Source organism: Barbus barbus, assembly GCF_936440315.1.
Source record: "Barbus barbus genome assembly, chromosome: 37".
NCBI lineage: Eukaryota > Metazoa > Chordata > Actinopteri > Cypriniformes > Cyprinidae > Barbus > Barbus barbus.
In genome coordinates, this window is record NC_136715.1 from 7,285,003 (window position 1) to 7,310,310 (window position 25,308).

The following is a 25,308-nucleotide window of genomic DNA, read 5'->3' on the forward strand; positions in this document are numbered from 1 at the left end:
TTCTTTTCTTCTTTTGAATGTGAGCGATAAAGCTCCAGTGTGTGACCCACTCTCATATACATCCATTATTTTCTCCACCCTGGTGGCTGGAGTTCCCATGATCACCCTCAGCTGCACAGACCCTGATAGAGACCACCTAACTGCCACCATCACCAATGGTAACATCATCATCTCTATTATAACTCCAACAGCTAAACATCAACAATCCTCCGTTATACCATTATATTCTCAAAAGTGTTGTTGTAGACTGTTTCCAAATGAATGGTCTGAGCCTGACATCTAAAAACCTCTTCTCGCTTTCATCACCATTGTGCTGTGGACCACCATCTCCTATCACTCTAGTCTAATACATATATATATATGAATGTTTAGCAATAACTGACACTCACCATCTCTTATAGTACAGATGCATGTATCTGAGTTGATGTGTCTGTTCTCTCCAGGTACCACAGGTATAACGGTGTTGAGTGAATTCTGAGATCCACAGCCTTGGTTTGTAGTTTTGTGGTTCTGCTCATCATCAATGCAGCTCTTCTGCTGCTCTGCCTGCTCGTGATCACTTGGGCTGTATTCATACAGTACGGCACACCTGTGTTGCCATACAATCCTTATTTGTGTTTTCATATTGCTTTAGGGGCCATTCACACAGAATGCATTTTTGAGTTTACACAAGACACTAAAAACGTTTATGTAGCGTACGTTCGCAGTGAAAAACAATGAAAAGCCGCACAGTGGAATGCAAAAATGCAGTTATGTGTGAGCAGTCCCTTAGGACAGAGGTCACCAGACTCCTTGAGAGCCGGTGTCCTGCAGAGTTTAGCTCCAAGCCTAATTAAGTACACCTGAACCAGCTAATCAAGCTCTTGCTAGGTATACTTGAAACTTCCAGGCAGGTGCTCAACTCTGCAGGACACTGGCCCTCCGGGATCAAGTTTGGTGACCCCTGCCTTAGGAGAAATTCACTACTTGCCTATGCCTCAAGTTCACCTCTAAAAAAACCTCGCCTCCAGCATGATGCTACAGCTCAACTGCCAAACACATCCAGATCAAACATGGTTATATACAGTGTTGGGCAGTAACTATAGTTACATGTAAATTACTTAATTTAATTTCAAAATAAATGTCATTGTAGTCAGTTACAGTTACTGAGAAAAAAAGTGTAATTAAATTAGTTACTTTTGAAATGTTAATTACAAAGAGGGTTTAAATCTAAAAATAAATAAATAAATAAATTCCACACTCCCACATACAGTTTTAACTGATTTCTTTCAAAAATTGCAGTGACTGCTCTAAAAAAAATATTTCCTATTTGATAGGTTTATGTAAAAAAAAAATTTCAGATTAACTTTTTTTCCCAAGCCATTGTTAGATGCCAGTGTTTCCTGTCATATGAAAAGATTTGATTTCAAAAACATTATCATAGCTATTATGGTGTGACGGAAAAATGTAAAAAAAAAAAAAACTCTTAACATTGAGGATAAACCTCTCTCATGCTATTTGTAACTCTTAAGATTGAAGATACATTTTTCTCATGTTATTTGAATGTTAAGTTTTTTTTCTAAATTTTTGCTGTGTCACACCATAGAATTTTTATTTGTCAACTACCCATGTGTGACCCTGGACCACAAAACCAGTCTTCAAGTGTAAATTTAGATTTATACATCATCTGATGGCTGAATAAATAAGCTTTCCATTGATGTATGTTTGTTAGGATAGGACAATATTTGGCTGAGATACAACTATTTGAAAAAATGGAATCTTGAGGGTGCAAAAAAAATCTAAATATTGAGAAAATCAACTCTACCTCTCATTCCACCCTGATGATCCAACAATAGCTGCTCGCATCTCAGCTTGTCTAACAGACATTTCTTGCTGGATGAAGGACCATCACCTTCAACTCAACCTTGCCAAGACAGAACTTCTTGTGGTTGCATCAAACCCATCGTTTCATCACAATATCACCATCCAGTTAGGCTCATCAACCATAATTCCTTCAAAAACAATCAGAAAACTTGGAGTTATGATTGATGATCAGCTGACTTTCTCAGACCACATTGCTAAAACTACCCGGTCCTGCAGATTTGCTATATTCAACATCAAGAAGATCAGGCCCTTTCTTTCGGAACATGCTTCACAACTCCTTGTTCAAACTCTTGTTCTGTCCAGGCTGGACTATTGCAATGCTCTCTTGGCAGGTCTTCCAGCCAGTTCTATCAAACCTTTACAATTAAAACTGAAAGTAGCAGCAAGATTAATTTTTAATGAGCCAAAAAGAATGCACGTCACACCTCTGTTTATCAATTTGCACCGGCTACCAATAGTTGCTCACGTAAAATTCAAAGCATTAATGTTTGCCAACAAAACCACCACTGGCTCTGCACCTCTTTACCTAAATTCATTACTTCAGACTTATGTACCCTCTAGAAGCCATCCCAAAGAGGGATCACTTTCACAGACTTTTAAATTAAATGTTCCCTCCTAGTCCTTAGACATCTTCAAGAATCGACTAAAAACACATCTCTTCCATCTTTATTTGACCCTCTAATTCTACCACTCTCTATTCTAATTCTATTCTTAAAAAAAAACAAAAATACTAACACTAGCTTTTCTAATTTTTTTGTATTCTATCTATTTGTTTTCTTTTTATTTATTATACAATTAACAAAAGCAAAAAAGGCCTCTGTACATCAGCACTTATGCTAACGGTGAAGGAAATCCATCAGCATCAGGTGAGAACGACAAAGTGGGACATACTGCTTGGTCTGTTTATGAGATGTAAGAATGTAGCCTAGATTTAGTTGTAAAACTGTACATTTATAAGCTCATTGACGTATAATGTATCATTTCACAAAGCAGTCACTAGATGGCGGTGTCAGTCTGTCCAAAGACAGCATATAAAAGAACATATCTAACACTCTCCAAACCCTAATTTACTTCAGAACTAAAAGAATACTTTCCTTTAATTTCTTTTAATTGTTCGGGTTAGATTACAGTGTCCCTGAGACGTTTCCAAATGAATGAAATATGCATATGTTCTGAAGTGATGATTAATTGACCAGAGATGATTTTCTGATGTCTTGCAGCAGGACAGAGTTTCTTGTTTAATCCAGCATCAGGGGAGCACCGTTGGTTGGAACCTCGCCTTCCTTCGATTTGATCTCAGAAAAGAAATTAATCTTGATGTTCTTAAATAATTAAGTTAGTTAATGTTCTTACAGACCTCTCCAGGTAATGGATAGCCAAAATCAGCCAGAGTACAATACGCTAAATTTAGAAAATGTTCCAGTTGATGCCCTACAGCAAGCCCTTAAATATGTATTTAATTACTGCGATTGGATATTAAATTAATTATTCAGCCACTGATGTAAACTTATTAACCTCCAAAAAAACACTTGAAATAAAAACCACAGCTGGCAGAGCTTCATCTAGTGAATGAACTTTTATTTAAATTAAATCATTATATAGGACTTTCAAAAGACGTTTAATCTTTACCAAGAAAAAAGGAAGAAAAAAAAGGAAAACGAAACAAAAACACTACCCTTTTATATCAATTAGAATTCCATTATTAATTACTATTTATTCTTACATGTGAAAATTCTGGAAAAGAAATGTTTACGTACAGTAGGACAACTTGGGGGGGAAAATAAAGTCCATTGTAAACGGAAGTCAAGGCACAAACAGAATGCTAGAAAGAGCAACGGGAAGATAGAAGAGAAGAAAAAAGATTGTTAGATACTGTTACGTACATACTTTAAATATCAGTTACATTTTAGCAGTTCTTTGCCCATTTGTGAAGCTTTTTTTGTGCTTTTAGTTTTTTTGTTCTTTTTAAAATTTTATCTTAAAAAGGAATGTTACGCTGATGTGAACTGATTACTTGTATTGATATATTTGCTATCTTCTATCATGCAGGACAACTTTCCGTTTTGCTATCAACAAGGACATCATGTAAACATCGTAAAAAAAAAGCGCTTTCCTTTTTCAATCATACTCTATATCCAATGCCTGCTGGTTGTTTAAAAAATAAGTATTATGCAATTAAGTTTAATCAAATTTGCACAACAGATTCCCTAGAGTAAAATAAAAGCATCATATAAAAAAAAAATTACTATCTGCTATTTCTCAAAAAAAAAAAAAAATTAACAAAAGGACAGAAACAACAAAAATGGACAAAGGATAATATAACAGTTGGTGATTTATGGTCATAGCCCAAGGAGTTAATAATACAGATATTAAATGTCAAACACAATGCTGGGACAGGGACGGAAGGGAGAACAGAGGCTAAGGTTGTTGGCAATCGTTGAAATTGTGTCGGGCTCCGTCACGTGGAAGCAGGAGTCGTGGTTGGTCAGTGCAGATGCTCAGGACGTATTCCACACCTACTTCCTCTGGTCATCAAAACTGTTCAAGTAATCTGAAAGAGGAAGAGAAATCAGTCACAAGTGGTGTGCAAGCCAAAGAAGTCCAATTAGTTTCAGTAATCAGTTTGCTCGTACCTCGACTCATCTTCCTGTTTCTGTGCTCTAGAAGAGCCCACAGTCCTTTAGGTTGTTTTTGATGATGACGTCGGTGACAGCATCGAAAACGAACTGCACGTTCTTCGTGTCTGTGGCACAGGTGAAGTGAGGGTAAATCTCCTTGGTTTCTTTCTTCTTGTTCAGGTCCTCAAACTTGGTGCGGATGTACTCGGCGGCTTCGTCGTAGTTGTTGGCACCTTGTTGAGAGGGGATATACAAAGCACAATGTGAAAACAGCAGGAGAGGATGAACACGGAAAGACGGAAAATAAGTGACAGACAAGAAGCTAGAAAAACTCGATCTGTGCATATTTCTCTCCTTATTAAGCTGAGATGACTTTTCACTGGAGAAAGCAATATTATTAATAGAGGACTCGTATTTGAGCTAGAAGCAATTGTTTTAAGTTAAAAAATGCCTTAGTGATGGATTGTGATTGTAGGAGCCATTTATAGGTTTTGTTATATTACAACATGTTTTTCCTTCTTTTTTTATGTTATATGGAGCTTATGTGCGCCCTCTACAGGACGAACCATTCTGGAGTCTGTGTGTGTTTTTATCAGCTGTATGGACTCTCATTCTGACGGCACCCATTTACTGCACTAGTGAGCAAGTGATGTAATGCTACATTTCTCCAAATCTGTCTCGATGAAAAAACTAACTCCTCTACATTTTGGATGGTCTGAGGGTGAGTACATTTTAAGGTTTGGGTGAACTATTCCTTTAAGTCAGAAGTTGTTTTTAAAAAATGTTGTGATGTGTGTCTTCAGAAAACAACTGATCAGTATTATGAAACAGTTTCGACTTGTATACAGAAAAAAGCACATTCTTTATAAATATAAGTTTCTAAATTGCTAAAGTAACTTGTAGCATTAAAAAGGTTTATGGACTATATTAGTTGGTGGAACAATTATTTTGTCTCATAATATTAATATCCATCATTTATTTTTATTGCACAAAACACCAGGTACAATTATTAAAAAGGTCCATATTGATTTTTATTTTTTGCCTTTAAAGGAACACTACACTTTTTTAAACTTTAAATAGGGAAATTATCAAAACTCTTTGGTCATTTTTGACGACCAAATGCTAATGGTCTAATCCAATTCAATGATCTAAGCTAAGCTAAGATAAAAGTGCTACCGCCAGACCCGGAGATCGGCTGAATGGATTAAAAAACGATAAAACTCAACTGTTTAACTCTAGGGGAGTTGTAAAATGAGCCTATTTCCAAAAAAAGTGGAGTGTTCCTTTAATGCATAGGTAAAGCAAAAGCTTGCGATTTATTGAACCAGAGCGCTCAAAAGCACTCCTGGGGCACTTGTGCATTTGATTTAGATGATTTATTGGGTAGTTGGCCAGCCGTTTCATAGTACCTGCATACTCAGGGAAGCAGATGGTCAAGGGACTGCGTGTGATCTTCTGGTCAAACAGATCCTTCTTGTTGAGGAACAGGATGATGGAGGTCTCGGTGAACCACTTGTTGTTGCAAATGCTGTCGAAGAGCTTCATGCTCTCGTGCATTCGATTCTGTGGTAGAATTAAAAGACTGGTCAGTATTCTGGAGCTTGGCCTGTCCTGATAAATGGCAGTGTGAATTACGATTACAACTATTAACAGTAGCAACTTTATATTCCTCAAAGAAACCTTAAAAAGATATAAATCATCACGGTTTAAACAAAAATATTAAGCAGCACAAAAATATTAAGGCACCAAATCAGCAAATTCTAATGATTTCTGAAGGATCATGTGACACTGAAGACTTTTACTATCAGCAATAAAATACATTTTATAATTTAAAAAAAAAAAAAAGGAAAGAGTTCATTAATTAATAGTATTTGACAATTTTCATGTATCTTTCATCAGCTAAATGCATCCTCGGTGAGTATTAGAGGCTCTTTAAAAAATATAAAAAACGGTAGTGTCACATCATACAAGTCTTAAAGGTGCAGTAGCCGGTTTAATTTCAATGATAGAGAGGGTAGAACATGGTAACTTAAATCTAAAAAGTGCAGCTTCTTTAATTCTTAGTGTCATGTACTGTGAATTACTGACTGATATGGTGTAAAATCTAAGAGGGTCTCACCATTTCTTCATCCTCAGCCAGCACTAGGTCATATGCACTCATGGCCACACAGAAGATAATGGCCGTCACTCCTTCGAAACAGTGGATCCACTTCTTTCTCTCTGAACGCTGACCGCCAACGTCAAACATCCTATTTAGAGAGAGCAGACCTATGTAAATGGTCAACAGTATAACCAGACAAACCAAAGAATCAATGACACATCAAGGAGAAAAATGCCCTGAACAACTAAGAACATATGATCAGCCAAACAAGCTTATTTAATTTGATGCAAATGCAATAAAGATGTTAAAAGGCAGAAGAATAGTCAGTTTAATATATCGTACTGCCGCAAAGGAATAGATTTGTCATTGTTTTCATTTGTCATGTCAACAAAAAATACTTCTAGATTTCATCCATAAATTGAGAAAAAAAGAAAAAAAAAAATCCCATAAAAGTCCTCCCAACATGTCTTGATCAACAGCAGTAAACCAAGTTGGATTTGAGAGTTATGGTTATAAGGAAGATTATAGCAAACAATAACTTATGCTAATTTTAGTAAGGAACTGACTGATATATATGACACAAAATCATTTAGAAATGTAAAATACATGGGGTATTGAGTGTTTCTATGATGCTCTATGATTGATATATCTATATCTCTATATCTATCCACACACACACACACACACACATATACACATACACACACATATACACACATACACATATATAAAATGTAATGCATGAATATACTTTAAAAAGCAGCTTGGACAATCTTAAAACATTTTTCCTAATCTATTTCTAAAGATTTAGAAAATCTTACTCCTCATTTACATTTGACTAGTTTTCCACAAACCATATTTTCCCCAGAGCTTGTTTTTGTCCACTGGAAATTTGTGGTAAATTTTTGCGTAATAGTGAGGTTGCTGACTCAGTATTAGTGAGAGGTTTACCCAAGATGTCCCCACTTCTTTAGGTCTGGACATTTATGTGTGTCAGTGGCATTTGTTGACATTTGAGTCTGGGCTTTGTTTCTATGGTAATGGAGGGGTTGAAAGTAGGATGGATGAGACGGGTGGGAGGATGGACTTCCTGTCTCTTGCAGGAATCATTCATTTCTGCCTGTCAGACACTTGTCTACAACTTTTTTTCTGATCTGGAGAAGACGTCATTGGCATTTCTAGGAAATTCCGTAATTATCTTCCCTCTTGTGCGGCATTTGGTTTTTTACACACAATACATAATATGATTTACAAAACATTAAATAAAGTAATAGCATCTTGGACAGCTGGCTTGTGTTTGATCTTTCTAAAAGGTTGGGCTGACATTTCTTCTGTAGATTAAAGCAGACGCATTCAAAGAGAATCATTCCAGCCCTGTTAAATCCCATAAACTCTCTAAATCAAATGCCCTCAACAGGTTTAAGGGAAATTAATCCCAAAACCTCAGACCTGAACACATGGATGGCACGGAATTAATTCCTTGATTCCAGTGAGGGTTAAAGTGGGTGTTGCTAGCTAACAGAAAGAGTGGTGGCTGTTAGACTGGGCAGATGAGTTGTTTGAAGTGTGAATGTGTGTGAACACGTTAGCGTGCCTACTAGACAGTGTGAATGAAAAAAAATCTCAGTTAAAATCAAAGCGAAATAAAGACATCTAGAGGTTTCTCACTTGAAATGCAGGTCTTTGAAGGTGAAATGTGTCTCTACGATGCCAGTGGTCTTCACTCTGGTCCTCAGCACGTCCTGCTGGGTTGGGATATAGTCTACTTTGCCTATCCTCTCCATGTCATTCAGATAACTGCAAAAGGATGGTAGAAAAAATTAGCTTTGTAAAATACATGTCTTGACAACACTTTAGTACAGGGATCAATTCTCACTATTAACTAGTCGCTTATTAGCATGCCTATTATTAACATATTGGCTGTTTATTTATACTTATGAAGCGCACATTCTGCATGACCATATTCTACATCCCTAATTCTACCCAACACCTAAACTTAACAAATTATTAGTTTACTGAGGCAAAAGTTCTAGTTAATTGTTATAGCGAGAATTGGACCTTCAAATAAAGTGACCCATTTCTCTCTTCCTTATAAACATTGCACTATGCTGCATTAATACTATTTGCCTGTGTTCACTATTGCATATAACCACGTGTTATATTATAATTAGGTGTGTTCACTATTGCATATAACCACGTTTTTAGTGTCAAGCAGCACTAAATATGATGACATCCTTCCTAAAATATAAAGGAAGAAATGTAGTGTGAAGAAAATATCATGCATAAAATAGACAACATTAAATAATTGGCTTTTATAATGCCATTATGCTAAAGCCAAAGAAAACAATTAAAATATCTATTTACTTTTATATTAAGCATAAATGTTAGATTGCACCTTTAAAATTAAAATAAGCGATTAAACAATAATATCATCAAATATATATAGTATTTTATACTCTATGTAATGCTTATACATATAAAAAAAAAATCAGATGGCTTATTTCTAGAATGAACAAGTTAACAGACTGCACAAAAATATATTTTCTAAAATCTTTAATTTTTTCTCTCAGTTGTATCAGCTTTGGTGTGAACAAGCCTTGTAGATGATGTTCTTATGCAAAATACTCTGTGTGCAATCGTCTAATCAGATTTCCAAACAGGAACAGACAAACCTCCTTAGTCTAGGAGGCTGCAACAGTGACGATGCACATTTCTATTCTGCTGCCAATCAACAGCTGATGAAGCCTCACAGAAAGACAGCTTGCATAAGCTGTGTAGGCAAGAACTCCTGCCAGCAACACTGAATGTTATTGCTCCACCTAATACCATACAATCCCACTACGACAATTGTACAGTTCCACGACTAATCAAGAGTTCAGGTTTTCAACACTGAATTACAAGAGAACAATGTGGCATGATATGTTCCTCCTAGTTGAATCTTTTCTTTCTTAATTGTTATACGTTTATCGGTTCTGTGTGCGGTTGCAATATTGTGAGGATCCCTGCAGACACTCACACTCAGCTGGAGTCCATCAGAACAAAACAATCAAGCACAACCCAAATCAAATTGAAAAGTGCTGATAATCCCTCTTCACAGAGCCTGGTTTAGAGCTGCTTTTGTAGTCTTACATACCGCAAATCCAAGACATTTCACCTTTCGGCTGGGGGGAGTTTTGTTTCATCTCTTGAAGACTTAAACTATTTTATTCACACTTCAACACATGTGGTGAGCTCTGATTTATGCAATGAAGGATCTGGCCTGTATGGTGCAGGAATATGGGATTGTGTCGAGAGAGATTAATGACCACCTGCTGTCATTTAAGGAGAATTAAAGTCATGTCTCTGATAAACGAAACTAGAGTTTATGAGAGCCAAGAGTACAGTCGGACACTGTAGCTGACCTGTAATGAGAACACTATGCCAAGGCTAGACACTTAATACAGTGGCTTCAGTTCAAAATAATACACCCATCATACCACATTTAAAGGGAAACTATTTTCTGGCAATAACTTACAACAAGATGTCTGCAAACAGAAAATATGGTATTTTCTTTGATGCACAGAAAGTTTGTCTTGTTTTTCTCTGGATCAAGAGCTGTGCTTGATGTCAAGATGCATCTTGTGAAACATGGCCAAAAATATGTTCCAATGCCAGACTTCGTAGTTCCAGTGAAAACTAATCTTAATGCTACTGGTTTTCTAGAGAAGTGTGTGCATCTAACTTAGCTTTGGGAGGGCCCTTTTGTGAAATGAGCTCCATGAAGCTTTAGAAGAAGTTTTAAGTGTGGAAAAACTTGACTGGGCTTCACAAAGCACCAATGTGAACTCCAGCAGTCACCAGAATCCCAATTTTGAGCCAATGTCATCCAATTCGTGGTCTGGTAGTTTTATATGTCTTGTCACTCTGCAATCTCTTCAACACTAAATGTGTATATTAACTAAAATTATCTGGCCAAGCACATTCAAACTCATCCTGTTATTGTCATTAATGCCTACCACACCAACGGACAAAGCAATGCAAAACATTTAAAGAAGCCACACAGAAGCCGTTTTAATGTTTTTGACTCTCACGATCTGTCATGATCATTTGTTTGAAATCTTTTTTTAACAGTCTTCACTGACCCCAAAATTTTGAATGGTGGTCTATGCATTCTTTGTTTTACTATGATCCAATTATAATTTCTATAGCCTGCAACTCTCTTCATGAACTCTCTTCGTGTTGCTATTCTTTTCAATATAGACATCTGTAGCCTCTGTTTTGAGGGTGGGGAAGGAGTGGCTGCCTCTGTAAAACCACACATCTCACAGACTATAAACCCTCACACATAAACATCTGCTGAACCTAGCAAACAACTAAATATTATGAAAACTAAGATTAGCACTCCCTCTGTCCTTTCACAATCTCTTTTCCCACTGACAAATGATAATCATCATTCATTTCCTAATTCAAGGCCAAATCAACCATGATCCCCCGTGAGGGAACGCTCCTTCTACCCCTGATTGATTCTGAGTGTATCAAGCATGGGAAAATTCATGGAAGTCCTGACCCAGGCCAACCATCCGTTTAATATGAACTGGTTTCTCAACAGAGCATTAACTGTTAGTGCCAGAGTTTCAGCTCGCTTTGACGTATCGATCTGATCCTGCCCACTCTCATCACATATTTTCAGCTTTCTATTTCTTTTAAATTTAAAATGCACTCTTGAGTTAGTTTCCGTTTTTATGCCTCTCATTTATTTTGAACAATAGCAGAGCAGTTTTGATGTCTATAAAAAAAACTTTGAATATTTGAACACGTGTTTTAATTTCCAAGTAAAATACTAATAATGCTGTAGTGTACCACCCTGTTCTGTCTGATTTATCATCTGACTGAGGGTGTGCATTATGAGTTATGATATTTGCCTTCCATGAATATTAATGGATGCCCATTGGTCGATATCTTTCTGACTAATAACAGAGAGAGAACTCACTATGCAGCGGAGTCATTGAGCTGGTATTCTCTGGCGCGGGTGAAGCAGCTCTGTACCCCTCCATCAGCCCACAGTCTGGTGATGACATTGGCCAGGTCGTCTGGCAGTATGCCCTGTTCCTCTGCCGTCCCGGCCAGGGAAAACAACAGACGGGCATCATCCTATAAAACAAACAAATAAACAGATCCAATCAAAAATAGTGCACATTAACACACAGAATACAAAAACTAACATATTTGTATACACATCATATGCAAAAGAATTAGGAGTCTGAGGCAGGTTCACAAAGTCTAACCAAATTCATAAACTGTGGATAATCTGCAATGTGAACACATTACCTCACAGAAGCGGGAATTTGACTCTCACTGCACATTAACCACAACAACGTTTTTACTTTGTTTTTTTTTACGCATGTGTCCACTAGCCCATGTGAAGAACTGTTCACATTAATTTTATATCATATAAGTATTTGAAGATGCAAGTGCATTTAACCTCACCCACAGTTACGCACACAAAATGCACATGTGTGTCTGTCAAGAATTTTGTGAATCCAATATGTACTGCATTCCAAAAGGCATAAATGTTGCCATTGTTGAGCTACGGCTGGGCGGCATATCAAGTTTGTATGACACATCCATATATTTTTTATAAACAATATGCAATGAAGCGATACTGTTTTATAGCGACACCACACCAATGCACCACACAGAGCCCAATAAAATAGGATCACAATAATGCTGACTAAAATAGACATTTTTAAAGTTTTAAACATTTTTAGAGTTTTAAACCTACAAGTGCGTGCATTTTTTGTAAAGTTAATCAAGATATAATGCATTTAGTCTGTGCTTTTTTCATTTGCAGTTTAGTGCAATTAACTTCTGCTTTACAAAGCATTATTTTTGTTTTTAGAAGTGTAATGTTACAATGTTAGGATGTCATATGATTTTAACCCTTTTTTGCACATAATATATAAAATAGCCTACATAGTTACATATGCACTATATTTGTTTCCATAGCCTTTAATATAAACATTGTTTCATTGGACAATACTGGGTAGTATAGTACTGGGTAGTATTCGAAAAAAAAGCGAGATGCATATCATATAAAACCCTGAAATGTCAGCTCCTGATAAACATACTGTTTAACCCCCAACACTTGTTAGTAGACCTGATATTGTTTATTGATTAAATATCGGTATAAAGAAATATCGGTCATCCATTTGCACCCAATATCTTGAAGACAGACTGGTTGCATGGCGGCATTCTGGGAGAAGGGACAATTTTACAGTTGTTGCTGTGTGTGCATGTGCGTATGTGTACTTTGTGGGGGTTACTCCAGAGATTTATTTGCCAGGCAGGTCAAAAGTGCAGTATACAAATGTGAGCTATGCATCTCCTGAGAGAAGAACAGAGAGGGAGAGAAGGAGCCCATGACTAGCTCTCACCTCCAGATTCTATCACATCTCAGATTCGAGTCTCGAACCATTTGACGAGCCACACACTTCTCTCAGAGCTACAAAAATAGCCGTCTACCTACATATCTGTCTCTCTCCTCCCAGAGTACATGTTGCAGGAATGGAGTCTCACACCAAAAACCCTCCCACTATGGAGCTGAACTAGGTCACAGGAAGTCAACCCTGGGGTGGAACATGGGAGCCATGAGCAGAAGTGATGGGATGAGAGATGTGTGACACGACCGACACCGTGCTTCTAGGGGACGTGATGGATTCTTAAACTGTGTGCTACTGTATACTGCAGACACAGTAAATGTGAAACGACACAGTGCTTCGCAATTCAGAAGTTAAATAGCTTGTAGATTCAAGGAATGCTTGAAACAGGAATACTAAATGTCCTTTTACTATGCGGTGGAAGAAAGGCAACAGATATGAAGAGAGAGAGGACAGGATGGTTACAGGCCTTTTAAAAGATTTATGGCCTCAAGAAGCACACTGCTCAAACTGTGACATATGGTTAACATATGCACTTGCTCATACTATTTAAAAGGTACACTGGCTTACATTTTCTTACATTTGTCTGTGACAAATAAAAGAATCTTGAATCTTGGCTAACGTTATATATATTATTTTTTATTTTCACATAGTTAAAGTTAAAATGTTTTTGCTATGGTATCAAAATTAGTACAAAGAAAAGTTACATTTTATTGGTAATGGAACAGACTACTGAAGTTTTGGTATTGTGACAACACAAACACCAATACTGACTTCCATGTTTTCCAATTTATTTATTCAAGCAGCATAAAGTCAGGGCTCCAGACAAAAAAAAATAAAAAATAAAATAAAAATCAAGTAAGGAGCCATTGACTCCTATAAGAAAAAAACTTAGACGCCAAATTATTTTTTTAGGTGCCACAGAATAAATGTGTTTTTTTTTTTTTTTTAACATTTCAATCATACTGTCATGCATTCATGTCTCATCTTTTGTTGACTTTATCAGCATTTTAATCCATCTTGTAGATGTCCTGGGAAATAAGGTTTATTTAAAGTGGGAACTAAACGTCTTTTCCAACTTGAAATATGCAGTCATAAAGAATTGTTCATTACACAAAATCTGTTCCAATATCATGAACCATAAGCATCACTGGACACTGAGCGTAGTTTAGGACCCTCCTCAATGCATCCTATTATTGTTGTCACATGTCTTTCACATATTTAGTCTGTCTTTCTATATTAGTAAAATGCAGTTTTATAGGAGGAGTTGAATCATGTTAAGTAACAGGTTAAGTAAAAATATTAATTATTACAGGTTAAGTAAAAATATCACAGGTTAAAGGGGGGGTACAATGCGGTTTCTTGCATTCGGAGTTGTTTACACTGTTAAAGAGTTGGATTCCCATGCTAAGCATGGCCAAAGTTTCAAAAAATGATTTGGAAGTATGACAATATTTATGTGCCAAAAATCTTACTTCCAGCTTTCCAAAAGAACCCAGCGTTACGTGAACAGCGGATGCAGTTTGTTTTTCCAGGGCAGTAATGGAGTTTCTCAAGTGTGTTTGTTGACGAACGTTTAATAAGCAATGCCCAGTTCGAAGATGGATTTGCACATCGTTTGATACTTAAAGATGGAGCAGTCCCAGCTATAATAGATCCCGGTCATGATTCAGAACTGGAGATGGTAAGTGAAACGGCATCAAATGTCTCTCTCTGTTTTGTTGGCAATCGGCGCAAGTGCTCGTCACACTTTAGCTCCGCCCACGACACGCCTCCAGGAGCTCGGCTTTTTTCAGAGAATCGTAAAGCTGGATCTTTCTCTTATAAATATGATAAAATAAAAACTTTTAGGAGATATGAAGGATGCAGTACTACTCTATAGGTACTCAAAATTAACATGAGATTGGGTGAAACTGTGTGTGTTATGTCCCCTTTAAGGCGAGACACTACAGGTGAATAGGGTAAAATTTTTAACTAGCAGATATCACCATGAAACTTTCCCAGTTGATTACCTACATTAAGATGAGAAAAAAATGTATTACAAAGTTTCTGTAATTTTATGTTTAAATATGCAAATTAGGCATTATCTAATTAAATATGCACTAATTTGCATATATTTTAAAAAACGAAATCTCAGAATTGGATAAAGCCAGGTTCAAAATTCTTTTTTCATTGTGTTCACATATTAGATGGGAATTACAGAGGGATTTATGGATATCTACTTTTGTTATCCTGTAAATCAGAATATACTGTCAATAGCCTTAAAAAATTTATTTTCGCCATGTTTTTTGGAATAAAATGTTATATAAATCAGGCTAGGAATAATATATTTACAAATCCCTCTGTAATTGTCTTCATAATATAACTAGGTACAAGACTGGAAAGTTTGGTGTATATAGGTGCTACTGAAGTGGAGATTTCAGACTTGGAGTATGAGAGAAAAGTCATTTTGAGAAAACGGGCTTTAAAGATTTATATTGTAAAAATCCACACATTTTTATATGAAAACATTGCTAACAAGCAAAACAACTGGCCAAGTAAATGTTTATAACAATGTAGACCATGAACAATGACAACTGAATAAAACAACATTGCCAAATAAGACCTTCAACTAACCACAGAGAACCACAAATACAGACACAAACTTATCATCAGAACTGCAGCTCTAGTCATCTATGTCCATCGGAACACAAAGTTCACGCATGAGGGTTGAAAGCCTAGCTCTCCATGCCTGCACCATATGTAGGCCCCTCACCCCTCTCTTGCTGATGCCTTTTCAGCTTTTTAGCTGTGCTCAGAGTCTTAAAAGTTGAAATGGCCATACTTGCAGCTGCCTCAACTCTACTCTTACCTACAAACACTGTTTTTGGACAGCGGGCCCAAATGACGGAGTTGAGGCACGCATTTTGAGTGCCACCACGCTGCATGCGCTGCAGCAGGCTGTCACTTGACATGCGGTGGTATACAGGTATCAGTTTCTGGCCCACCTCCCGAGACAAAAAGTTTCCTGCATGGAGCCTGTGGCTCTCTGGAGTTTCTCCATTTTCCTCCGCTCTCCTATACCAACACCAGGACAGGTTGCACCTGGTGTGCAAGGGGACTTCGTCACAGGACATGCTATGGAGGAGACCAGCCCAGATCTCATTTTTCATTTTCTCTATGGAACCCTGGTTATTTAAAATTGCCCCCCTGCAATAATTTTGTAATGTTTTACATTTTTTGGCCGTTAATTTTCCCAGACCCTTCCCCCCAATTTGCGTTCAACACTTAATTTTCGTAGTGCTGTGCCCATACGCTTATGGGCATGGTTGATGCATTCTAATTTTACTACCTCATGCCCAGGGTATGGGTTGAGGGATACCACCTCCCTGAATGCAGCACTGTCCCCATCTGACAGCATCTGAATGTATCTCAGCTGGTGGCGACTCACAGACCTGGCCCACATCCTCTTCGCTGCCTCCTGCTCCATAGCCTTGCTTGAGCCCCTAAAATGTTGTGCACAGTCATGCGTTTCACTCCAGCTGTCAATTTCCTCATCTGTAATCTTTCCCTCATGCCTGGCAGCTTCTTAAAGGGCACAAGCATGGCAATAGGAGGATAGAACCTCAAAGTCGATCACCAGTCCCGTAAAAATATCGATGCACACCCCGATCCCATAGTGTGACGTGAACCCTCTTTTCTGCCAAGTGCCATCAAAAGACACACTGATATTTATCACCGCATCTGCATCCTCTCTCAGCAACTCTGCCACATCTGCATCAATATCTGCATAGGCCTGCCTGACCTGCTCCCTGGTCCTGTGAAGTGACTCAAGACCTCTCTCAATTTCTGCCGCTAAAATGAAATGTGTATTGTATCAATAACTGTTCATTTGTTTTGTTTTTATAGATACAGCACACAGAAATCTGTACTGTAAAAGTAAAACTGACCACCGCAACACAACATAATGAATGAGATGGCACTTTATTCTATTCTTATAAATCTTATAAATAAATAATTTCATCCATAAAAAACAAATATTGTTACAGTAATGTTATGTTACAAGGTGGTAACAGCCACACGTATTGGGCTATTTCTGACATTAGAAATTCTAAACCTCCCATCGACAGCTTACGTTCAGATGCGCTTCCCGAGGGCATTTCACTGGGTAATCCATCACTAATTTTCCTTTTCCCCCTTGCAAGTGACAACTGCTGTACTCTTTTCGATGATTGACGTGAAGTCATTTTCATTAATTCACTCAAAAGATCCCGCGGAAAGCTTGACCAAACAAGGAAGCGTCAAAGCATACCATGTCATGTGACGATTCTGAACGAATCACGTTGTCAGAAATTGTCTTCAGCCAATGAGATTGCGCATTTAGAGTTAAATCCCCTCTTTTACTTTCACGATTGGTTGCTGATAAAAAGGAAATGACCATATTTGGATCCGACAGCATTGTAGAGAAGAGAGAGAGCTTTCCAGCAGTATACGTGATGACTGGGTACAGGCAGAGATCGCGGAGCAGCATGTTGATTTAGAACGCCAACTTTTGTTGAATTTATGAGAAATCTACAGACGCAAACAGACAAAGTGCAGTAAAATAAAGACCTAAATGTGTATTTCGGACTTTTTTTCACCACAAGTCTGAAAGAAGACATGTTATTGAAGACAAATATCCAAAAATCTCAAAATTGACCAATAAAAAAAAAAAACATGTTTTTGCCTGCCGTGTCTCGCCTTAAGTAAAAATAGTAATATGCAATAGCGCATAAATATAGCAATATGGCTCCTCTTTATAATTCAGTTGACTGATGAGCTTATGGACACCAAATGGTTATTCTGAGGTAAATGTATTATTACGTTGCAATGTCTACAAGCTTTACACATTTTCCAAAGTTTGAAACACAATGTACTGTAGGCTCTCTTATGAAATATCCTACCTTCTGAAGTTAATTAATGTTCATTATGTACTATAGTAGTAAAGAGAAAGATATAATGGGTTCACCTGCTGTTTGAACTTAAGCGCTCATGCCATTGTGCCTGCGGCATTAAAGAGCGCCAAAACCGTATTTATTGTTTGAATTTCGTTATCAATTTGGCATAATTTTAATACTGATACTTTGTTTATTAAAAAGTAACAAAACGCAAAGATTTGTGCAATTATTGGACGACAAGTGCGCTTCAAATAATGTGAAGTTCACGCATTAACAGAACACAGCATATAGACTAATGTAGCAGAGGCTTACTTGCAGCGGGACGAGTAGGACCAAATATTCACACAAATATTCACACAGCTGACAGCTTTACCTGTTGTAGTTAATTCAAGTTGTAAACGAAAATGAAATGGACGCTGCTTTTGTGCACTTTTACTTGCAGGTCTCTGTCATTTCGATCTCTCTTGCACTGCACAACTAAGCAGCGTTTAGCAGGTGTGCATCAGCACTGCTGTGCAGCAGAGATGAGGACTATTTGAAACTCTTTATTCCACTAAAACTTTGATGCGCATAGTCTCAGTTTAATACGAGAACATAAAAGATGTGATCGCAAAACGATCAGGAAAAAAAAGGCATTACATGCAAATTTTTAAGTCATAACATGTAAATATGTGACTATGGACCACAAAACCGGTCTTAAGTGTCAATTTTTCTGAATAAATAAGCTTTCCATTGATGTATGGTTTGTTATGATCTATTACACACACATATAGTCTCAGCAAAAACTTCGCTCGCAAATGAATATTTTTGGTTGCAAATGCATCCGTTTTAGTTGCAGTCTGGAGCCCTGTAAAATTGATACTTGACATCATTAGTTTGATAAAAGCATGTGTTGCTCTGAATTTGTATACATTAAAAGATATTTGTTTTTCCCAATCCAGCCCTTGAAATAAAACGAGCCTGACACCCTTAATAAATAACTCAGAAATGCTTTTGTTTGGTGTCTTGTGAACATTACCGTGAACTAGCTCACAGTAATTACACAGGGTTTTCTTAACACAGACTAGTTATTGAGATGACCCACTGACTTATCAGTTCTGTACATCCTTCATCAAAAACACCTCAAACAAGAAAGAGAGAGAGAGAAACACTTGAGGAATGTCTCCAACAGATCTCGCTCTCACTAATAAAACGTGATGGAGAGATGTTGTTAGCCTCTCTAACAGCTCTATTCCCAGAGCAGGGACAATCATCTCTCTCTCCCTTCACCCATCTAATTAAACTATACACTACTGCTGCACAGTGAAAATAAAGGGCCTGTGTTGATTTAAAGGAGCTATATTCTTCACTTCATTCTCTTCACTATGAGTGCTGCTTTTTTAAGACACTGTGACAAGTTAAAAAGTTCGACTTTTAATAACACATCTCAAGACTCCGGTGTCCTACTTCCTTCCATTCAGTCAGTGTTAACCCTGTACATTCACTGTAAATCTGGTCAAATATTATGGATTCGACTATATAGGGAGGATAAATCTGTGCTGATAGAGATCAGTGTTTCTCCAGAGCCTCAGGTGGATCAGATGCGCTGAACCTACTGCTGTCTTCAGGCTGTTCTCTTGAGATCCTAGCTAGAAAGCTAACACTCTGACTTTCTCATTTTCTTTTAATCCCTTCTTTTACACTTCATCTTTCCATCTCTTGCAGGTTTTGAGGATTTGTGCATAGACCGCAGAATAAAAGATAGTTACTGTGCTATGTGTGATCTGAAGTCTCTTGCAGGACTCGAGTAGAAATATAAATTAAATTGATCAAAAGTGAAGACAAAATGTTATAAATAATTATATTTCCACAAAAGACAAAATAAGAAATGTTTCTTGAGCAGCAAGACCAGAGTTTAAGCTGATAATCAGACGTCTGGCTTTGTGACTAGGGAGGGATCATCTGAGCTGGTGGGTGTTTGAGATGATCTGAGTGTGTGTGTAATGCTGTACAGAGGATGTGTGTGATTTATTTGCAGAGGGAATGCTGCGTGTACTCACCTCTCTGCAACTGTCCTCATATTTGATCTTGAGGTTGCTCATGGCTTTAATGATGGCCATGATGGACTGGATGGTGTTACTGTACACCACAGCTCGATACTGCTTGCACTCTTCCTCCGAGTAGCCGTCCTCATGAATAATCCTGCATAACAGACATAAAGACGATCAATCAATCATCAGTGTTGTATAGGATATTTAGCCCTCATTAAAATTTCATTTGCATTGTTTAAATGTGATTTACATATATAATACAAGATAAAGTGTGTGAGTGAGTGTTTGTGTGGGTGTGTGTGTATGCATATGCATACACACACACACACGTATATTATGATGCGGCAAACAGGAAGTAGTTATATAAAATCAGAATATATGAATGTAAATAGTGAATATATAGAAGTATATCTGATTATATCTATAAATAAGAATATTATGTATTAAATTAAATATCAAAAGTGGCCATAAAAACTTACATTACAAATTCTTTCAAATAAATACTGTTTTTAAACTTTCTATTCACCAAAAATTTTAAGAGACATTAAAATAGACAACGGTTATTTAAAATTGTAATGTCACAGTTTTGATTTTACTGTTTTTATTTTATTTATTTTTTTCGATCAAATAAATGCAAACTTGGTGTGCACAAGAGACTTCTTTCAGAATCATTAAAAATATTACCAACCCTAAACTCAATATTAAATGTAAATATAAAGCTAAATAAATATGTGTTACATTCACCAGAAAAAGCTCATTTAAATAAATAAAACAAAGAACAAATTCAGAATGGCACAAAAGAAGGTAAGAACATTAGGTTTTAATCTAGGTTGTAGATGTAATATAAAATGTATTAATGTGAGCAGGCTTTTGCAGTGGATGGAACTTAGCCACTGAATTGATTTTAAGTGCTGGTGGGAATTGTCCTGTGGATCTTGTCAGACTGCAACTCTACTGAGATTTTTTTAATATAGTCAGCTCAGTAGTTCAGAGGAAAATCTCTGAGGATAGAACCAGAAAGCCAGTTCACCGTGTATCACTCAGATGGCATTTAAAACAGCTTTAAAAGGAAAATAGAAACAACCTTCTCCGATATAGCTAAGCACAACTAGAGTCATTTTATAATAATGTAATTCAATTATTAAAGAATGAATGTTGCGATTACACCCCAGGTCAGAGTGTGTCAGGACACATTCAGTGATGAGATGGAGGGCAAAACATTTTCCATCAGAGTGATTAGATTATAAAACAGCTTTGGGAAACGGAGGCATAAAAAGTGCAACAGAGGTCAAGAGCAGATAAACCGTATTAACTTCTGCCAGGGGCCCCACTACATACACACGCACGCACATCAACAGCTGTTTATGTGAACAAGGGAGACACATAGCCTACATACCTAGACAAGACTTTTAGCCATCAGCGTTATGTTTGTAACATTTGAGAGACGACTACTATGCCCCAAAAAACACTCATATGTGCTTACAACGCATACACAATTTCACATTTTATTAAGTTGTGAAGCATGTCAGAATACAACTGATAATGCGATGCAAATATATGTTGCATTCTCAGAGCTGCCACAGTGGGTGCTATTGCACGAATTAACGTGAATTACATTTATGGTCATGTTATGGCGAGCCTGATCTCATGATGAAAATGTACCAGCGGGAACTTTTTTGCAAGATGCAAAATATATGGTTTCGTGACATATTCTATGTGAAATGTCCACTGAGTGGCGCTAAAAGAGTGCTTGGTTTTTTCCCCGGAAAAGATGGACACACATATGGTACACATATGGTTTTATGTGTTGGTTTTGTATGCGTCACTGCAGTTCTGGCTTGAAATGTTCGTTGAGTGGCGCTATAACTCTAATGCTCCGTAACGTTTTAAAATAATGTACCATCTGCACTACACATAAACCTACCCTATAGTATGAACAAAAGCGAATGTGGCGTAAAAACGCAAATTGCAAGCATGCCGTTTTAGCTTGTTTTTCGATCTCTCATCTTTGAGCTTCATCGTGAGTCATGTTTTTCACAGTATTCGTACCAAGGATTCCACATCCTAAGTGTAATTCTGTGCCGACTGAGCTACCGAGCAAGCTCGTTACATCCGGAAAGCGAAAAATATTGAGCTGTAGTCATAACTGTGTAGGAAAATGATTACAAGTGCTGGTTGTTTTACCGCCTCTAGTGTTCATTTCTGTTGGAAACTGCAGTGATATGTACTTATTGGTACCTATTTCACTTCTTCAATCATTTTGGCTACATAAACCTAGTTCCTTTCTTACGAACTGATCTCAAGCTTGAATTCAGATCTGCTTCCATTTAACCAACGACTGAAGGATTGAACTAAGACTCTGTACTACCTTTTTTATTTCCAATAACCTATCTCATTCGGATATGTCACAATGTGGAAGAAAAGATTTAAATCTTCTACTGTTATTTTGCAACATTTAAACATGTCTAGTTACCTGAATAGCTGTTCAAATTGACGATCTAGCCTTTGAAATGACTCACTGAATCTGACTCACTGACATGAATGAGTCTAAACACTTATTTAGACTTGGAACTCTGGGGTTTGTGTAGGAGTATGTGCACTTTGAGTTTATTAACTAGTACAGGGGCAAAAAACTCCTAATGTTCCATATGAACGAATATGTATACGTTTGTGAGAAAGAAATTTTTCTTAACATTTTTTCACTTTAGAGTTGCAGCTGTGCCATCTCATATCATCCACACCAGCGTCAACAGCTGGCATTCAGAGATGTGTCTGAAAGAGAGTAAGAGATTTTGAGAAGAGAAAACATTGTTTACTCACTTCATCTGTTTTACGATGGTGCTCTTCCCCGATTCTCCAGCACCTGTGACAGAAAAGAAAAAGAAAACAAGGTTATTAAAACAACACTTATGCACACACTTCATCACACAGTCACTGTTTTTTTCTCCATCAGTCTTAGTGCTAATGCCCACCCTGTATTGCGAATGTGTGTGTGTGTGTGTGTGTGTGTGTGCGTGTAACCTATACTTCCAGTAACTCGAGTCTTGCTGACTTAGCTGCTGATCTTCAGCGTTCCATTCTCTCCTAGACCTGGTGTTTATCAAGTTTGGCCTTTAATGGAGATGTCTGAGTGCTTCACAAACAGGAAACGGGGCCTTATCAGGGTAATTTCCACAGGCCTGCGGGGGCACGCTACTCATTTGACATCTAACTCCCTCATTTGAACATTACATAAACACACAAAACATAACGGCCATACACTAGAATCAACAAGCTCCCACAAGCACCTTCTAACATCTCAAAAACAAACATCTACGCGTCACAATGGCGTATCTGATACAGACTGGCACATGTTTATTCTCTGGGGAGTGTGTTCGTGTCACATGACGTGCAGCTCTGAGATGTAGCGCTGCCCCCTGGCCGTCAGTCTGCAACCCTCTTACACAACTCTAAACACACATGGATTACGCTGCAAACCGAGCGGAAAACTGCCCTCAAACTCCAATGAAATAGTATCTGAAGATGCACAAAAAGAGGAAAGCCTAAAAAATTAAAATAAAGAAAGCCTGTGTGTGTGTCAAAAGATGGCCTACTGATTTCAAAATCAACAGTTTTAGCACACCTGTCAACGTGCCACACGCTAACACCCACTTATTCTACGTGAAGGGATGAATTCACACTTGAGCAGCAGCTGCCAACACCTCAAACATGCAAAATCAGTTCTCCCACATCTTACGGAGACGGCAGCCGTTCAGACTTCAGTCACGCATCAGTTTGCGGCTTTCATTTGGGAGATTTTTTGCTGCTACTGCATGTTTAGTAAGTTGGTGTAAAGGGCTTTTCACACCAAGGATTGTAACTATAATAGGGCCCTATGAAACTAGTTTATTTTTCAAATTGTCTTATTTTTCAGTTGTAATTTTCCTGGATTCAGATTAGTGACGTCAAACGATTAATCGCATGCAAAATAAAGTTTCTGTTTACATAATATAAGTGTGTATATTTATTTTATATTATTTATATATATATATATATATATATATATATATATATATATATATATATATATATATATATATATATATATATATATATATATATATATATATATATATATATATATATATATATATATATATATATATATATATATATATATATATAAAAACACATGCATGTATATATTTAAGAAAATTCTTGTTTATAAATTAAATATATTTCTGTATAATATAAAATATAAGAATATGAATATATAAGCGTATAAACATGTATGTGTGTATTTATATATACATAAATATACACAGTACACACACACACACACACACACACACACACACACACACACATAATGTAAACAAAAACTTTTATTTTGGATGCGATTAATCGTTTGACAGCACTAATTCAGATTAAATTATTAAATTATTTTTAATAATGCAAAACAATGTCTAATCACCTGAATTCATAAAATTTTAACAATGTGATTTATGATAATGATTATTGTAAATGTAATGATTTAATACAAATTTATTATCAAAAACATTTATCAAATGCAGTAAAGCAATAAAACTTTAAGCTTTTAAATTCAAATCACATGAAAACTTTAAAATGTTTTTATTTTTTGGCAAACAGTAAAATTGCTGCACAACAGGTTTTTTGTTAAAATTAAAACTTGGAAGAAAAATTTTATGATATTCCTTAGGTTATATAAGGTTGTAACAATTTTATAATTATTATTATTATTATTATTATCACTGCTATTGCTACATGATCTGACTTTAAAGGGATGGTTCACCCAAAAATGAAAATTCTGTCATTCATTTTTGTGGAGTGTAGGGAATATAAATCATGTTTCTAATGTTTGTAAACGTTTCGTTTATTTTACATTATTTCTGAATGAAATGATAAAATGTGTCTTATACATAGACTTGTACACCAATGCAACTTATCTGTGTCATAAAGTGCTCATAAAAATAGGTAGAGATGGTACAAGAAAAGAACTGCCATGTATGTACAAGTATACATAGTACAGAAGTGAGTGTCAATAAAAAAAAAAAAAAATCAAAGCTTCATTTGTCATAAACATATTATGCGGCCCCTCACTTAATGTGGAAAATTTGTTGTGGCCCTTGAGTCAAAAAGTTTGCCCACCCCTGCCTTAGAGGATAGACAGGAGACAGGATAGACCTCATGGGAAAATAAAAGCTTGTATGACTCAACGTGTCTATTGTGTATTAGTGTTCATACATCTAGCGATGTGCACCTGCAGGATGTGGCCATGTATATTTTAGTTATTGTCTGCGAATAAAACTGGCGGCACTTCCATGGAATGCGTTTTAAACCATAACAAAAGACATACAGTGCCCG

General features: G+C 36.8%; 1 protein-coding gene across 2 annotated transcripts in view; it reads right to left on the minus strand.

Annotated features, from left to right (window-relative positions):
* Nucleotides 1-3,412: 3,412 nt before the first annotated feature.
* The window catches only part of LOC306857290 (guanine nucleotide-binding protein G(i) subunit alpha-2-like), a 68,429-nt gene continuing 46,533 nt past the window's right edge, over nt 3,413-25,308 (minus strand). Inside the window, exons 2-9 of one of the 2 annotated variants that reach the window (XM_079397167.1) lie at nt 22,765-22,807; nt 19,954-20,095; nt 11,552-11,712; nt 8,251-8,379; nt 6,601-6,730; nt 5,891-6,044; nt 4,497-4,714; nt 3,413-4,414 (exon numbers count right to left, since the gene is read on the minus strand). In XM_079397167.1, coding sequence (XP_079253293.1) covers nt 4,524-4,714; nt 5,891-6,044; nt 6,601-6,730; nt 8,251-8,379; nt 11,552-11,712; nt 19,954-20,095; nt 22,765-22,807 — 950 coding nt within the window. In that variant the 3' untranslated portion in view covers nt 3,413-4,414; nt 4,497-4,523. The remainder of the gene's footprint in view (nt 4,415-4,496; nt 4,715-5,890; nt 6,045-6,600; nt 6,731-8,250; nt 8,380-11,551; nt 11,713-19,953; nt 20,096-22,764; nt 22,808-25,308) is intronic. The other variant, XM_079397168.1, reaches the window with a different exon arrangement.